The sequence below is a fragment of the Dermacentor albipictus genome, chromosome 9 (genome assembly GCF_038994185.2).
Source record: "Dermacentor albipictus isolate Rhodes 1998 colony chromosome 9, USDA_Dalb.pri_finalv2, whole genome shotgun sequence".
Classification (NCBI taxonomy): Eukaryota; Metazoa; Arthropoda; class Arachnida; order Ixodida; family Ixodidae; genus Dermacentor; species Dermacentor albipictus.
Window position 1 is genome coordinate 10,644,465 of NC_091829.1, and position 18,552 is coordinate 10,663,016.

The 18,552-nt window shown below is 47.6% G+C and overlaps 2 protein-coding genes across 4 annotated transcripts in view; one reads left to right on the forward strand and one right to left on the reverse strand.

Annotated features, from left to right (window-relative positions):
• The window catches only part of LOC135911158 (m-AAA protease-interacting protein 1, mitochondrial-like), a 228,932-nt gene that overhangs the window by 72,709 nt on the left and 137,671 nt on the right, over nt 1-18,552 (forward strand). For 2 of the 3 annotated variants that reach the window (XM_065443332.2, XM_065443336.2), the window contains exon 2: nt 15,811-15,864. The exons of the other annotated variant lie outside the window; for it this stretch is intronic. In XM_065443332.2, coding sequence (XP_065299404.1) covers nt 15,811-15,864 — 54 coding nt within the window. The remainder of the gene's footprint in view (nt 1-15,810; nt 15,865-18,552) is intronic. 3 annotated transcript variants of the gene reach the window in all.
• LOC135911157 (uncharacterized) overlaps nt 1-18,552 on the reverse strand; it is a 135,317-nt gene that overhangs the window by 51,909 nt on the left and 64,856 nt on the right. The gene's annotated exons all lie outside the window — the stretch shown is intronic.

The following is an 18,552-nucleotide window of genomic DNA, read 5'->3' on the forward strand; positions in this document are numbered from 1 at the left end:
GTATGGTATGAAAGTTGCTGCAGTTGTGTATTGAAGAAGCAAAATTACTTTCGCGAACACAGCGTACACAAGCACGGTGTTCCACACAGGCTGTTCTTGGAGGGGAAGGAGTAGTCTGAGGCGTGCCTGTATTCACATAAAATTTGTAGTGTTATTTTCGCAATCTATGTAGGTTTAAACAAAATACCTTGGAATGATAACGTTTATGAATTACCATTTATAGGTATTTCTATCTAACGTGGGCACACGCTGCGCGCTTCGCACAATTTGCTTACAGGAACGTAAAAATACATTGGATTTGGAAACATTTGGTGGCTCTTCTATCGTGACCCTTAGGGCCGCCGTTTATTTCCTGAATATAAAATGCGTACGAAGTCCTCGAGTGCCCGTTTTCCTGCAGTCTTGACCGCATCTGTGCTCCACCTACAAGCGCGAAGCCGTGATCTATAATACAGCTGTGCGGAGCACAACGAACACCCACGACATATTTTTTGTGAAGGACTTTATTTGCAGCTCATTCATCCTGGGAAATAGCTTGGAGACCTTTTCCACGCTCTCAATACCACAGGCGCAGCGCACGCTAACCATTGTTGGAGGGGAATGACGCTGCCTGCTTCGTGACTAAGGCCATAGCAGTGGTAACGTCGGTTACGTTCATAAATCAGCAGCGTTGCTTTGCTTGGCATCGCTGAAACGGGCTTTTGTGTCAATGACTAAGAGAGCGGGGCATACTTTCAGTTGATGATTATTTATGCTACATTTAAGGACGCCCTTAGGAATGGGTTTGTTGAAAAGCATGTATACGTAAAGGATTGTACACATAGTGGTCGGCTCTGGGTGGCTTATACTCTATAGGCTTACGATTGCGTGATCAAAACGTGGCGTGCAGACCAACCAGTTGGAGCGCTAAAGACAAAAACCAGATTTATTAGTGCCTCTTTCAAAGTTCCCCCTCCTGTTTTATTTATCGCGTGAGAATTTCGTATATTTGATTCCGTTGTCACTTGGGGAGAGTAAAAAAGCAATTAAATGTGTTGTTATGGCTCGGATTCTCTACGGATACCAGCATGCGCTTTTAGCACGTCGCCCATTTAAAATAGATATCATAGTCTGCGCCATTTGTTTTAAAGCACTATAGTACAGCTTTCAAAAATTATTGCCCTCTTGACGTAACTTTGTTACGCAAAGATAATGATCGTCAGTCTTGCGTAGGTATTCTTTCTTTCTTTCTTTCTTTCTTTCTTTCTTTCTTTCTTTCTTTCTTTCTTTCTTTCTTTCTTTCTTTCTTTTTTTTTCTTTCGCGCTGCACCGGGTAATAACCCATCGGGAGCTCCACACGTTTCCAGAAGTCCCATAACATTGCCGACAAAAAAGTTGCCAGTGCACAATGTCAAAGACAGAGTAACACCAGAAGTGTAATCATCGCGTCACAAAGCAACACCTCAAAGAGTGTACAATATTTATTGTGCGTAAAATCTGTGTGACTTTCTGTGAACTGACTTAGCTCTTTATTCTTTTTCTTTCTTCTTTTTTTATCACTGACCTGCCTTTTATATATTTAAGTGGCCCGAATTTATCTTTGTGTGCGTTTTATGTTACTCATTTCATTCCTCTGGCCTTTCGTTAGTTCGCCACCATCTTGTTCTGGCATATTCAGTATATATTAATTTTATTTTAAAGAGAGTGTTCGAGGAGGAAGCTCAAGGACGCCAACATTTCCTAAATATTATTTATCAAATGAAAAAGGTAAATAGAAACGACAGCTGTTCCCCAGCACCACATGATTTGCCGAGTATGCAAAGTGTGACCAAGGCGCTGGCGGGTGCACAGTAGACCTCGACGGCGCCCTAAATATATAAAAAGTATGTAGTACAAAACACAGCAATGCAAAGCGGGCCGTTTTCCTGCGTCAGCGTGGTCGGTTTTACTCGTCAGGGTAGCCGGCAGATGGTCGCCCGCTGCGCGACTTGCCATTTCGCCGGTCGCACTCGACTGCCGTCATCGCGGGTTCGTCGCCCCCTCCCGCTTGGTCCGGACACGATCGGGGGCCACGCCGCCTCCATCGCGTCCTCGGCACACGTGGCACGGTCGCGCCTGTAGGGGCGCCCCCCTTTTCCCTGTTTGATCCGCGGACGCTCGCGTTTATTTCCCAGTTGTTTCGGCTTTCACTGCGCTGGCTGCAACAGCGTCCGTCTTAGGCATTTGCGTTTGGGAGACACGTCTCCAACCGATTAGGCGGGACCAGCTGGTTGCAACTGGGCTTTTGTAGCTTCGGCGGGTCGCGTTGCGGCAACGTTTGAGAGCCGGTGAACCTAAGTAACAGTAACTCCAAAGCGCGTAAGATGAAGAACGACGACGCAAGAAACCGCAAGCGCGGTGCGGTGATGAATTCCAGCAAGGTAGCATTGAAGTAAGCGCGGTCTACAGTTACAGCGCCGAAATATCTGGTGTCGTGATGCATCACGGACGCCTGCGTCCGGCTGAGTGTTCGCACCGACGGCCTGGTCGTACAGCCGTTTCGGGGCTCCGACGTGGGCGGCGTTTTGCTGTAAAAAGAACTTCCCTTCGTTGAATTATACTCTGTCTCATAAGCGACGTTTAGCAGAGCCAAGGCTGCTAGGTATGGAAACGCAGGTGCTTGCACAAGGTGAATAGAATTAGTATGTCTGCTATATCATGCCAGATTTGCGTATTGTCGCGCAACGACAGACATTGAGGACACATGGAACGCTGCAGGCAAATGTAGCAGGCGCCAAAACGTCGACGAAAACATTTTGATGTGTTCGTGTTCCACATTTTCCGAGGCGCCCGTAGCTTCCACAGAGATGGCAGGAGATTCTCATGCAAATTATTACGGCACCGCATGCTTTTTATGCCAGCTGCCGTAGTACACTCTAAAAAACCGTGCTATGTCTTGGCTACGACTCCCGACTCCGACTCGCCCAACTTTCTATCCTTTTACGACTACGCCTTTTCTTTCGGGGAAATTCCGACCAGATCATTGGCGCATGCGCACTATACTCCGTTTCATACACAGCAGTCAGTGCTGTGTAAGCAACGCAAGAATTTCGATCAAGAAAAGTTATCACTCCGCGCGCTCCGTCCATGCTTCGCTGGGCGGCAACAGCGTTCGCTCGCGCGAGCATGCACGTGAGGCTCCTCGCCACGGGTTGCAAAAAAAAAAAGACGAGAACAGCAAAAATAAGAATGATCTAAACCAGTGCATCAGCAGCCGTATACCACGGTGTGTTTGTTTCTAAGGGTTAAAACTTCGTTCATTCGATTACTGGGCCTATATAGAAGACAGTTTCTCACAGTTTTGGTCAAAAAAAAAAAAAACATCGAACGAAGCCACTGCAAGAAGTCTATCTAGCCTCCTCAGTGTTGACTGCTATGTATGGAACGGAGCATAGTTTTGAACCTTCTGCAATATATTAAACGTCACCTCTAGCCATTTAGAACATCACGTGCAATCAATGTACCAATCACGCACTCTAATTAAGTAGAAAAGAGAGAGTAATCGCGAGAGGGAGGAGGACGGCGTAAAGAACAATGAGTGTTGCTACCTTGTAAACTAGTTCTATCTAGGGACAAGCTTCCCCAGCGGGAGTAGCCTTGCTTGCAGCGTCGCGCCAGCATGTCGCTCCTGCGTGTAGTTAACGTGAGGCTTATAGCGCGTTAAAAAGACAAGGACGAAGGTGAGACGTGACACACACAGGCGCTAACTTGCAACAATCTTTATTTCGAGCAAGGGACCCATACATATATACAACTTTTTCGCGTACATCATACATGCGCTGTTTACAAAATACCTTTACACACTATTGCGCAGGTACGATAACTCTTTGTGGGAAAGGGCAATGGATGGTTTGGACGGATGGTTGGATGGTTCGGGGCTCCGACGTGGGCGGCGTTTTGCTGTAAAAAGAACTTCCCTTCGTTGAATTATACTCTGTCTCATAAGCGACGTTTAGTAGAGCCAAGGCTGCGAGGTATGGAAACGCAAACAAGGTGTAGTTAACATCGTCCAAGGAGCCGAAGCGCGATCGCGACCTTGCTGTCGCTGTCAAGGCTTCACCTTTTTGGAGAAACTGCCCAATATGTTTTAGAGAAGGAATGCCTTATTGCTGGCGCGTTATTTATTTCCATAAACAAGTAAGTGAGTCTGAAACGACTCATATTTCTTAAAAAGCCGTCTAAACAGCCCCGGGAAAGCTCTAACTTGGGAGCTCTTTTATATGCAGTTGTCGGCAAGAAGAAAACACGTGAACAAGCGCCTCGGAAAATAGCACATAAATGTTCAGCCCTGCAGCAAGCCGTTCAGCCTCGTAGCCTAGCTGGAGGCGACGACCATAAGAAAATGGCCCCTCCGACGTTTTACGTGCGGGAAAGAACTGACAATATAAAGAAAAGAAACAATGGCGCATCTCTGCGAGAAATGGCCGAGATCATTTCTCAGCTGTCACTATACAGACAGGTAATACGTATCGGGGCGCGTATTCCTTGTCGAATGGAAATGTAGCGCCTGCCCAATCCTTTGCATCTTTTAGGCGTTCAGGTGGTTTGTTTGTCTACTGCTTGCGCCTCGGATTACCTCTGCTCCGCCCTTTTCGGTCCTTCCTTTATTTTTCTTGAAAACTGCTATTTTTTTTGTTCCGCATTTTCTTGACTAAATTTTCTGTTCAGCTTCAACTGAGTTAACAGGGTGTTGTGCGGCATTCCATATTCTTTTTATGATAATTGCGAAATGCAACTAGCCGTATAAATCGGCAAGAGCTACATTATTGTACTTGGTTACCTATTTCAGTGTAAATAGACTTCTTAAAGGTCCCCTATGGCACATACAGATTGCAAATGTTTCGCACGAGCTGAATTACTGAAGAGTCATTGATGCATTGATGTTCCAGCAAACATTTATCCTCACTGGAAAATATTGTGCGGATAAATGCTACCTGGAACATGCATGCTTCTCGCCACGGATTTTTCGAACGTATTTCTGGAAAATGGTGCTGAGTACTGGATTAATGCTTAATGGATATGACTTCGCATATCAATTCACCAACTGGAACGTGTGCGGTAAAGTGATTAATTTCAGTGTTATTTGTCCAGGTTAGTTAACGTTTGAAACATAACCCTGCTAGTTGAATTACAAGTAGTCTCGGACACCTCGAGCAATTGAGTAACTGTAGTGGAATTACGATACCTACCGCAGGAGTTCTTGAATGAGTAATATTCGCATCAAAATTTATAACTCAGTATTTTAGGTGCACAACAGTTAGGCAGTCCAGTCGCTTCTGAAGGGCCTGCGTAGTCAAGCCTTCTCAAATACGCACGGCGAAGACCAGAAGCGACATGCTCGGCTAAGCGCCGTGACAATTACACCGTGACCATTTATGACTTCACGAACGATATCGCATTTATTATGTTGTCATCATATCATGGTGTCGTGCCTCGTGCTTCCAACCGCACTACTCGATTCTTCTTAAGCCTTGTATTTCATTGCTGATGTCATCAAGTGGCAGACGTGCTTTCGTGCTTTTTTTGCCATCGGCCTGCCGCCTTCGCTAGTACAGTATCAGGACTGATTTTTTTTCTTCTTACGAACAATTCTGCCGTAAAAGGTTTTTGTGAATACGGACGCAGATGAGCGATGCTGTATGACGCACAGTCTAATGCACCGCACACGACGCTTTCTACAAATATGTAAGTCATGTTTCCGCGCTCGAGGGTCAAACAACAGATTGTTTTTGCACAGGACAGCCGCCATGTAAGAACGAAACAAAAATAATTATCAAGCTCTATACAAATCGCCTCTTCGTGTGTGATCGAAAACGGGAAAGAAACTGCAAACTGCTCCTAACCAGCTCACAACCTTTGAGAGCAGCTCTGGGGTGTTTTTGTTTTTGTGTTTATTGAAATGAAAATAAAGAAATGTAGTCACCCTGTAATTGTGACGACTACTCATATTTGCATAGCAGAAACAACAATAAAAATATATGTAGCAACAAAATGAAAAGAAACTGTCACAGGGCCAGACATCCACAGCACGTAGTGCAATACACCCACGAACGTATAAATATAAAAGGCAAAGGACAGTTGCACCGAAATAAGGTTGTAAACAAGGTCACAAACATTCACAAGCGGCCGTCATGTAGACTGTGATGAGCACATGAACATATGAGAGTACACAGAATACAAAGGAGTATAACACGTTGAATACAAGCGCTAATAATTAGAAATAATACAAGCAAGTTGTAGTTACATCATGTGACTATTCAGTATCTGGGTTCTTAGGCACGACTTGCGTGAACGGTAACGAAAACGTTGATCAAAGATACTGAATTTTACCGGAAGTGCAGGATAAGTGATTCTTTACGGTGCACACGTTTCCCACATATATAACAGGAGAAGAAGGCAGACCGGGGGGCTCGGTTTTGTTAATCATCAGCACATAAAGCCAAAAGACAATGAAGGCAAGGAAAGCATAGGGAAAATTAGCTGTGGTTGAAATTGAAATCTAGAAAATAATTAAAAGGGAAATCAAACTGGACGGAAAGGTAACGTGCCGCCGGTGGCAGGCGAACCCACAACCTCCGCATTAACCGCGCGTCGCACTACCAATAATTGTGCTTCGGTGAGGGCTTTCAATCCGTCCATAATTTGGGTATTTATGTTTACTAGACGTAGCCCTGGGAGTGTAACTGAACACCCAAGTTAGTGGACGGATTGATAGTTGTTGCCGTAGCACAACCGGTAGTGCGACTCTCGCGTAATGCGGAGGTTGTGGGTTCGGCTCCCACCAGCGACACGTAATATTTTCGTCTACTTTTCATTTCCCTTTTCTGTGTTATTTTCCACATTTCCATTTCAACCACAGCTAATTTCCCCGATGCTTTCTTTGGCTTCATTGTCTGTTGACTTTATGTGGCGATGATGAACCGGGTGTTTCTGCGAAAACTTTCAGTAACATGTATTTAAACAAACATTTGTTGCATATAGCACAATTATAGTCATTGGACTGAACTGCCCAAACAGGCGCACATTATCTGGGCGAGAAGTCGAAATGCATACTTGAATAATTAACAAAAATTACCAATTTATGTTTTTTAAATGATTAATTTAAAGCACATTTAGCAAATGATAAATTGTAGCATGGAAGTTTGCAAGCTAGATCCAATTGGAGCGAGTTCTCAAGATGGCACCAGTTTCGGGATATTAATTCCCGAACTTTACAAAGGAATACGCTGGCGGTCCAGTTACTTCTGTGCTTCAATGCTTAAAACGGCGTTTTGTTTTAAAAATGTGGAACGATAGTGCGTTCTTACAGCAAGTTTGATGGTGCCTATTAAGAAAACGATATCATCCACAGAATTATTTTCGAGCGGGTACGCCTTACAGTCTCACGAGCAAAAAAATTTGTAAATTGAAATATGTGACGTAAGGTAATTAGCAAAAAATTAATTACTGCATGTTTATTAATCAGTAATTAGGCACTTAGATTTCTTTTGCAAGTAATGTCCGCCTCTTCGAGTAGACCAGCTCAGTGACTAGGAAGGAAGGAAGGAAAAAGTGGAGAAGGAAAGGTAGGGAGGTTAACCAGTTTAGCTTAACCGGTTTGCAACCCTACACATGGGAGAGGGATGGGGGAGATTAAAGATGGGGAAGGGGGAGAGGGAGAGAGAGCACATAGCACAGCGCACGCAGATCGTCCGTGTGAGTCCATCAATCTGGCATGGTACGTGACATCACTCTCACAGCCGCTTGTCCAATCCCGTCTCTTTCAAAAACCGAAGTAGTCCCTTTGTCGCCTTCATCTTTTGGTATCGAAATTGCTGGAAGGCGATATATACACGCCTATGAGAGTAAACAAGAGTTTGTTCTTTTTAACTGTGATGCATATGCTCAGGACTAGATTTGCGCTATCTGCCGCAGATTATCTTTACACCTTACTGAAAGTCTTCGCAGAAAAACCCGGTATATATAAAGGCCTGCAAGGAACGACGTGCTTATACCGCCGAGGCTCTAGCACTCGTCGTATCTAAGCGCCAATGTTTGAGCACTGCCCGATGATACAACGCAGAGTTCTAGCGCGCGTCGCATAGCCATTTCCATTTTTTCTTCTTCTTCTTTTTGCACAACTTTACCTAACTTCCATTTATATCGTCAATACATCGAGCAACGCAATCACCGTTCCTTACACTTGCTGCTTACCATGTGAGCGACGCTTTCTGATTTGGCGTTTTCCTCTCTCACTCTCCCCATCCAATATAACACGTCCCCGAGGGCCTTTAAGGGTAAATAAATGATGATGATGATAAAAGAGCGTGCGCGAATGCCAGCCGCACCTCCTCCGCGCGCGGGAGAAATGTGGCCGCGGAGGAGAAGGGGAAGCCGGCCACGCAGAGCTGCGTCGTGGAGAGAGAGAGAGGCCGTTTCCTCGCGTCCCACCAGGTTAGCGGCGGGCGGACAAGCGCCCAGCCGGAGGATGGGCGACGAGGAGGCGCCATCATTGGCACCATTATCGGCGCTCGCCGATCGAGAGGTTTGAGCCGCCGATGGGCCAGGGCCGAGAGAGAAGCGGGCGCGTTCGCTCGCCGAGATGATCGCGGAGAAGCGGCCGTTATATTTAGGCCCCTCACGGCTGCACGCCCTCGCCTCCCGGACGGCCGCCGCGGCTGCGGCCGCACTTTGAAGGCGGCTCGGACAGAGTCCGGCCCTGCGGCCGAAGAGAGAGGGGGGGGGGAGGCTACGGCCAATCGATGGCTGCCCCGGTGTCCGCTTTCCAGCCGGTGGTCGACGGTGCGCGCGCGCTTCGCCTTCGACGAGATGGACAGCCGCCGAGGAGCAGGTACAGCGAGGGAAGGGGAATACCTTTTGCGAGAAGGCCTTCGGCCTCGATTCGTTGCTTTCATTTTGATCTGTTACCGTTTTTCTGATTTCCTTCTCATTTTGCCATTTTCCATTTCTGTGCTTGTCCTCACCTCCCTGAACTGCCACCGGCGGGCATTGTGCCCCTGCCGGTGGCAGTTCCCGGCCTGCGACTCGCTTTGTTTTTAAGCGTTAGGTTTTCCTCGCTTGTTGCTCAGTTTTGCGCCGTTCGCACCGTCTACAACAGCGAACCGATCCCCGAGATAGTGCAATCCACAGCTCCCATGGGTATGTGCTGTTGGCTACGTGCCACTAGGTATGTCGTCATGGAAGTGGGCATGTCCCATCGTCTCACGCCGTCGTCTCCATATAGTCGTAGTCATCCTATTCTCGTCATACAGTCCTCGTCATGTCGTCGCCGTCTCGCCATCGTTGTCGTACAGTTGTTGTAACGCAGCGTCCTCATACACTCGCCGTCATCCCATTGTCATCGTGCCGTCGTCGTCACGTCGTCTTCGGCTGCTCCTGCAGACCCCCAAGCGATTCGGCGAGTTCGAGATCGATAGCGACAACGCCTAGCCGACACCCCAACCAACGCTTCAACATTCGTGTTACACGCTCGTAACCGGCCTGTGAGTTTTCATTTTACGTTTTTCAACTGTGTATATATATTTTCAGAAGTAACAATATTAATAATAATAATTCTATTTCGCTGAAGCACGAATCTTCGAAAGTGATTCCTGAACGCGCCCGCTCCTCTCTCGGTCTTGGCCCATCAGGACGCTAGCGTGAGGCAGTACACGTGCAGCGGCCAGTGCACCAATGCATAAAAAAAGGACACTGGCAGAACACATTTGTCCTAATGAACATTCTCAAAGTCAGCTGCTCTCCAGTGTCTGCTGACCCCTTTCAACCACAGACCTAGTGCGCAATTAGTCGCAGACATCCGACTACTCCACCATTACGCAATCGACAAGGGGCACAACACCATCTACCAGTGGATACCAGGTCACTGCGGAATTTCGGGAAATCACAGTGCGGATGATGCTGCCCGGACGTAAAACCCCATAGTTTATTTTTTTTAAATGAGACCTTGGACCCATGGCCTCGTGCGTCTACAAAGGTGCTGCTGCGTTTTTCTTTAAAGCACCAGCCTGTATGACCGTGTGTGGCTAACTCGGTGATGAACGCTTGTCTGTAACTGTGCAAAGTGTGAACTTCTCTCTTCCTTCTCCTTTCAGTCCCCTTTCCCCCTACCCCAGTGCAGGATAGCCTATCGGGCTCAGCCTGGTTAACCTCCCCCTCTTTCCCTTATGACTTCTCCCCTCTCTTTCTCTTTGAAGGTTTTGTTAATTTAAGAACTGCTAAATGCATTTTAATTACAGCGCGTTCTAACAAGTGGGCGACCATTTAATCAGACAAATAACTCTTTTTGCCTTATTTTGCACGTGTGGTCCGTGTCGCTTTCAGGACGGCGTTGACGACAACGAAAAACGTGGCGCACCTTTATTGATTCCCGTTGGCGAGTGTTCGTTCGTTTTAACACAGAAGTATCTTGTGGTTCAGAATACTGGCAACTCTATCTTATCTTTCTGGAATGGTGGCAAATAGTTAAACAAATTTGTTTTCAACTTGCGGTAATGTTGAAACATTTATGAACTGGAAGTTTCCCTTCAAAGAACGAAAATATCGGCTGAAGACTATTTGACCGAAAACCTTGTTAATAAAAAAAAAGGAAAGTACAAGCGAAAGTTAAAGAATGAGTATTCCTAGAAAATGTACGAATGCTTCTCCATCGGTTCATTTTCAAGAGACGCAATTCTTTGTTAGAAAGAACGGGTGGTGGCTTTCTGACGCATGTGTCGCTCATTCTTCTAGCTGAAACACAGGCTTTGAAAGGCTATTTTCAAGACGGGCCAAGCAGCCTTTGAGAATGATGGCAGAGTGAGCGTGACGCCGAGCTAACGACGTAGCCGAAATGAATCACAGCTCAAGTGCTCAAATGCAGCTTTTATGATGTAAGGCCTGACAGACTTATGTCTGACAGGACAGCGTATTATTAACTAGAATTAAAATAAGAAAGCTAATACTGTACTGTCAACCGAACAGAAGGGAACGTGCACCAAGATATGTTCGATTCAGTGCGAATAAGCGGCTCGCCCTGGTCCACAAGCGTCCATTAAACGCCTTGATTTTGCCGCTGACAACAGCGCTTTGTTTCGCCATTGCGGTTCGGTGATGCGTTCGCCCTGAAAGAGGACACAGCAAATATTCGGTAGATTGATGAATTCGGTTCCGAGTTCTCGTGACAAGAGGTCCAGCTCAATGAGGTTAAAGAACTGCTTGAGTGGAGGGAGCGCCCGTCAAGTAAAGCCGCCGCGTCGCCATCTTGCGAGGGGCAATACCACGTCAGTCCCCGCGGCTTGTGTGTTTCGGGTGGTGGTGGTGGTGAAAACTTTTATTGATGAGAAGGCCAAAAGTAAAAACAAATTTAAAAATTAAAAAGCAGCGTTGTGGGCGGCCTTGTCGTCGCATCTTGGCGTGCGCGGTGATATGCGGATCCCAAAATGCACTAGCGCGCTCGGATGTTCTTAGGAAAGTTGACGTACACGCAGTTGAGATGCTGGCGTTATCCTTTTCATTTAAATAAGGTTGCAGATTAGCATTGCCTTGCTCTGGAATAAAGAAAAATGTTACATTTCAGGCTAAAAGCGAACAGCCGCCAGAATAGTTACGAGGCCTTCCTTGTATTGAGGATGCTAAAGCACCGGTAACTCCTGATGATAACGAAGATAATGAATACTTATGTTTGTTGCATGTACTGCTATTTATGGTGCTACATTTTCACTTTTTAATTGATTTCTTGTTCTGACAGCTTAAGTGATTGATCAATTTATACACTGCTTTACAGAAGGCGAATAAACGCTAATTATTACGCATACTTTTTCTACTTGGCGGCAGCAGCAAATTCATGCCGATAAGACAAAAAAAAAACACCCCAGTACTCGGATATCTGCGATCTGGAGACTTCGTTAGGCAATTAAAAAGCGCTGGAAAAGTCTGCGAACAGCGCTGCGAAGCTCTTGGCAGGCCACTTCTTGCCCCCCGTAAGATGGTCGCCGTCGGCTTCACCCGCCACCATAGGATGGTATATGCGACTTCCTTTCCAGCAACTTTTCTTTAACCTCCTTGATCCAGCTCTACACTCGCAGCTTATGTGTCTGAAAGGGGCGACATCTGCTTCGTCTAGGACAGGTAACTTTTCGAGCTATCTTAAACAATATTATGGCTTCACGGAGAACTCCCTCGGCAAGTGAGTGAATCAGTGAGAAATCTGCCGGAATGTTCGCCTCGCAAAGGAATGCACGCCAATATCATTTCGTCGTACAGTCATTGGATCAAAACGGTAGTATGAATGGCAGCTCCTTATTTTCGTGGGTCATTCTGTGAGAGCAGGCACACTGCCAAGTGACAGCCGTTTTTCAGCTATTCTTTGCTATCTCTTTTAAGACAGATGCTAACGGCAGTATGCTTATGACAAAGAAAACAATTGATCACGCGCAGAGCATGTCTCCGTGTGGTGCTGACCACGTCAACTTTGTAACTGCTAGGTGTATTTAAAGGTTGAGTCACATTAGCATATTGTAAAGGGGATAAAGTGGAAAGCCTGCTCGCTTCTAATGCGTTCTTACTTCCTGTGTACTCGTTTTCTCCCACCAATAGTCGTGGGTTCGAGTGCCTTAATTAACTGTACCTTAATTATACTCGCCCTAATTAACACCAAATGCCGCGGGTTAGAGTCCTACTAAAGGCCATCGGTTCTAGTAGCTTAGCTAAGTCTATCATAACTAACCATGCCTTAGTTAATTTCGCCTTACTTAACACCAAAGGTCGGGGACTCGACTTTTGTCATTTATGATGTCAACTAGAATATAACTTGGATATATGGCCGGATCACCCAAATCTCCAAGTGGGTTCGACTCCCACTAAAGGTCGCCGGTATGAGTGTCTTGAATCTTTAATTAACCGTGCCTTACTCAACTTCGTCCTAACACCAAAGGTTGTGGCTTCGACTCCCACCGAAGGTCGTGGGTTCGAGTGCCCTGATTAATTATATCTTAATTATGTGCGGCTTAAGTAACTTTACTTTAATTAACACTAGAGATCGTGCTGACGCTTCTTCTCCGCCTAGGCTTCACGTTTTCTCAGAAAGAAATTGATGGTCTAATTCGCCATAATGAACACGAAATTTAGTGGGTTCGACTCCCACCAACAATCGAGGCTTCGACTCCCACCAAATGACGTGGTCTTAATTAAATTCGCCTTAATTAACACCACAGGTAGTGGGCTTGATTCCCACCAAACGTAGAGGGTTTCGACACCTTATGAATTTCGCTGCCATGAATTGCCATAACGCCGGACATCGGATTTTTCCTCCCATGCTCCGTCTAAGGCTTTCGCCTTAATGAAATAACGTGCTATAGCAAAGCATAGCTCTCCTTCGCATACGTACACCGTATGTACTGAGGCATGTCCTTGAATGTCAAGGCGATCAGTGAAGCAAAATTGAGGGCAACGCCTATTTCACTCGACCTAATGCGAAGTAAGGGCGAGACCAGATGCGACGGCCTTGTTTCCCGCCGGAGACACACGGCAGGCGCGCCGAGCGACCGTGATTGCAGAGAGACAGCGCCGAGCAGTTTCACGAGTTCCGACAATCGCGCGTGCGCAATATGTGCGCCGCCCCCTGAACACTGGGATGGTAACGCACGCCGCCTCAAACTATAACAAGATCCCTGCGACGCACGGTGCGTGCGTGCTCCGGGACTGCGGGCGCAGGCAAGCCCGCATCCAGCGCCATCAGGGCGAGCCGAGGGCGAGAGTGGAAACTGCGTGCCATCTGCGCACATTTCATAAATGAGCAGTGCGAAATGAAAGATTGCTTCCTTCCGTGACGAGATCCTCCGCGACGCCGCGCGAAGCACAATGAGAGAGAAAGAAATAGACGACAAAACGGAGCGCGCAGCGAAAAAGCGCTTGAATCTGGCGAAAAGCAGCACTGTTCGGCCGAAACGGGGAGCAAAGGGGAAAACGAGCGGCGTTGGTGGCGCGTGTGGGGTGTGGGAGTGCTGCGACGACGACGATGAGGAAGACCAATGCCAGGAGAAGCGGGAGAGAGGTGGGGGAAAAAGGGTGAAGCAAATGCGACTCGCAATAGCGGCCCAGCACGCCAGCAGTCGGACGGCCAGAACGGCCTTCGTCAGCAAAGGAGGAAACAGAGCGCGCGGAGGTTGCCTGCGAGCGAGCACCGACCGACCGAGCGACCAACCAGCCAACCAACGGAGGCCACCGGGCGCGCGCGTTGCAGGTCTGCAGAAATGAGAAATCGGCCGGCCGCGCGCCAGCTCGCTCTCCCCGAAATGCGCCGAAATGCGCGCGCACAAGGCCGCTGCTGCGCCCCGTACGCCCCTACCTCCTCCTACTCGCGCAGCCGTCGAGGCTCCAGATGAAATAATCTTCTCCGTCAAAGGCCTCCCCTCCCCTGCATGCGTGTGCAGCGAGGTTCATTTCGTTACCGGCAACTTTCCCGCCCAGTCGGCGTTTCTCTCTCTCTCCGACACCTTCCGTCGCCGCCACGGTTTCATTTCTTGCCGCTACAGACTCGACATGCGTTTTATACATTTACTTTCCTTCTTTGCCTCGAAGAGTGTTTCGCTGCTGTTTTAATTTAATCTTCCACGTGCCCTCAAAGACAAGCTGCGTCTAATGCTCTCGACGCGGTATGGTTGGCCGAGTGACAAAGCTGCGGCGCGCAAGACGTGACCGAAAACGGCCAGACAATACTTTTTAGTCGGAAGCCAGTGTCGGGTCTCTGTATGCTTGGGAAACTATAAACATGCTTGATAACACCGCACAAAACGAGAACATACAAGTCAACCGTGTCGTTGTGCGTTGCAGCTTTAACATGTGTCACCGACTAAGTCGGATATACGTCTTTGTCTGTGACGACCATGAGCCAATGACGCATTGCTCATGTAACGGACGATGGTCACTGACTATCTGAAGACGATGCTTACTCAGAAAGCAATTGAGAGAAAGCTTTAGCTTTTGTTTTGGTGTTACCATAAGAACGGCAAAATCCTAAACCGAGGTGCGTCATTCTGCACTTCTCCAACTATCATCATCCTTATCGCCGGTATCGTCATAACGACGTGTATTTCTATACTCCTCAAGAGGCGTTAGTCAACTCGTTAGGCAAAGAAAGCTTCGTTTTAAAAAAACTCCCACCCATGAAACGCTCGCTTGTACGCACACGCACGCACTCGCACACACACGCATACACACAAGAAAAGGCGGCCACCTTTGCTGTCGCCAATATATTTGTCCATCATTTTTTTTTACCAAAGCTAACACATTACGCAACTGCTGTTGCTGGATGTCGCTGCATGCTTTCTTAATTTACGCATTGTATTACCGAGATTTTCGCATAGAGGCTCGTGTGAATGCGTTGTGAAACTTAAGGTGCCGACGGAGTAGTTGGCGTACACTGTAGAATAATTTGCACCTTAAACGTGAATAAGGGCGTACAGGTATGTATCATAGACCGATTTAGCCCATTATGCACATTTAAAGGTGGAGAGAGAGAGAGAGAAAGAAAAGGAAGGGGAAGGCAGAGAGGTTAACCAGAGGGGAAGATGCGGTTTGCTACCCCACGCTGGGGAGATAGGTGTGTGTAGTGTGTAGGGAGGGGTAGGTAAAGTGACAGGAAAGTAGAGATAGAGAAAAAAAGGGAGCACAGATACACAATCAAAGTCAATTAATGGTGTAAATTATTCTGTAGTATAGGAGGCAGAATATCGGTGGTAATTTTACGTACGCTTTCTTGTATTTCTTGTGGTTGCCGCAAATTTATTATTTCTTTATTCGCTAAATTTTGTGCAGAGTACCAAGGTAAAGCAGGCCTGCTCAAGCCGTCTCCTTCTTCGTGTCGTGAAAGTAAGTTGCCTTTCGGACCGAAAATTCGTCACCGGTTCAGTATACAGGACACATGCGGCGTCATTATGCGCGTTCGCAAATGGCTCCGACACTTTCCTGCATGCGCATATGGGGTCTAATTTGTGGCGCCTTCCATAGCTGCACTACGATGCCGGCGCAGTGCAACTTCAAGAGAGCCGAGAGAATATAATGCAGCGAGCATAATTCGCACGCTGCTCGAGATTCATAAGCCATATTGCTGAATTGTAGAATGACTTTTCCTATTGTCAATACGGCAACGATGAAATTTCTTTCACTGCAAGAACTTCCTGAAAAAAAAATATATATATACGGAAGACATCATTCGAAAGCGCAGAAATTTTAGGAAATAAAACACAATCGCTTTACTCTGTCATGCATTACCTTTGTTGAAAACTGAGAAAACGAATATCATCGCTGTCACAGGGATGTGTGTGTTCCAATACAATTGAAGTAGATGAGGCTCCAACACGGCGGCCAGGCGGCTTCTACATTATTTGCACTCTCTTAATAGCTGACGTACCAGTCAAGCGTGCGTTGGTCTGTGACAATTATAGATTCCTTCACGCAAAACTTTTTCGTCTGTAGTCCACGTGCTGGCGCTTGCAAGAAAGCGTTCGTGTTTGTCGACGGCATACGTTAGGAATCGGGCATGAAAACCGTAACATCATTCTCCGGTCATCTCCTTTCTCTCTTCTCAAGGGCTGGTGCTACGAAATATGTACATATTGTATCAGTCAATCAACTACGATACACGCCGTACGTTCAGTTGGCTGTCCAGCCTGGAGCAGACCGTACTTCTTCGCCGCCTCGCTTTTCTATTTGTGATCCTTACCTTTTTCTCATCAAACATTTCTCCCTCTGTTTCTCTTTGGTTTGAACAAACAGTGATTCCACTGCAAAGGGAGGATGAAAGAGAAATGTGGAAGGGAGGGAGGTTAACCAGAATAACGTCCGGTTGGCTACCCTACACCGGGGGAATGGGAATGGGGAAAACAAAGATCACAGGGAGAGACAGGAGGGAAGGAAAGAAGGAAATTGCGGTGAGTTCGCTGCCGCGTGTGGTCTTACAGAAATTGCATTAATGCACTGCAAAGAGTGTCCATTAAGAAGGCACTGTGCGGGACGCTTTGCAATCTTTACGCCGGGTCGTTGCTCGGTCTGGCGCCGGGGACTTAGTACAAGCTATAGTGTGGATAGTCATACAAGTACTTCTGCTTCGAGGAGAGCTCTAAGGTCGAAGTCGCAATGTACGCATTGCGAAAACGTTATATCGGACGACGCGGGCAAGAATGAGCTCAGCCGTGTTCCCCCCTACACTTCGAAAGAGGAAAGAGCGCGCGCACTTTAAACGGGCAGATGAACAGTCGAGATGATGCGGTGACTATGGAGCGTGGGAGGCCGAGGAGGTGATGGGCCCGTTTACGGCCCCGTCAAGCGGTTCTCCCGTTGAGCCCGCCGGCGGAGTGTGGGGAAACTCGGAGGACGTGTGTGTATGACGGTATAGGCGCGCGCGCGGCCCAGTGGCTTCGCGCAGAGGAGGCGGTCGGCTCACTGGCCTCGCAGGCCGGCCGGCAGTTCACGAGCGGAACCGGAAGGCAATTTCCCCTCGTCGAAGGCGCGCCGGAAACGGCCGCGGGACGCGCACTTCCGGCCAGCGTCGTCGCCGCCGATGTGCCGCCGTCGTCCCGGGTTCATCCGACTGCTCTCTCTGCGCCCGAGAGAGCTCGGCGTGCCAAATTTACGAGCTTGCGGCACCGAAGGCCCCGAGAGCCGCCCAGCGAACGCCGGTTCTGTTTCTCGGGCTTCGAGAAAAGATCTCGGTGAACAAACGAAACAAAAATGGAAGGAAAGAAAAAAAAAGGCACCTTCGCCGAGAGCCGCTCTCGAAGATCCGTCGAGACGGAGGAGCTCTCATTCTCGAGCCAAGAAGCTTCTCTTTGCGCCGATCGCCGACGAGGTGCCGCCGACACCTTGGCCAAGAGGCTTTCCTCGAGCACTTCGTTCTTTTTCTTTCTCCGCGTCGGCTGCCAAAGCGAGAGGCGGAGGAGCGGAGCCAAGCCGTATCGCTTATACGAGCCGTTGTCTTATGGAAGAAATTTGGACCCGTCGTGTCGCTATCGATTTTCGCACCTTCTGCTGCTCCTTTTCTGCTTTCTTTCTCTTTTCTCACTCTCTTCGCGAGCGCCCGAAGCATTAGAAGACGGCACTACAATCGTGTGTGCTTTAATAATGTAGCACACAGATGCCTTTTCCCGGGGTTTATCTCTGTTTACTGTGTTCGATCTCATGTGGAAAAAAGTATCGCTGTACTTTTGTTTTTTTAATGTGAGCGCTATCTCGGAGAAGATTTTAACTAGTCAACGCAGGACGCAAAAGGCTTCATCTCTCTCTAATAGATTTATGTTAGAGAAGTAATAGGCACGTTAACAACAAGGGAGGAACATGGAAGGGGCGTACACAGCGCTGTCCCCTTCTAAAGTTCATCCCTTGTTTTTAACTCACTGAATTGTTGATTGAGCTAACCCTGTGTCACGGCGGCCCCATTCCGAGGGGCGGAAGAAGAAAAAGAAATGCTCGCGCACTTGTATTTAGGAGTAAGTTAAGTAATTCCACGCTGCAACAATCAGTCTGGATCACACCAAAACGGTGCCACTCACAACCCACTGT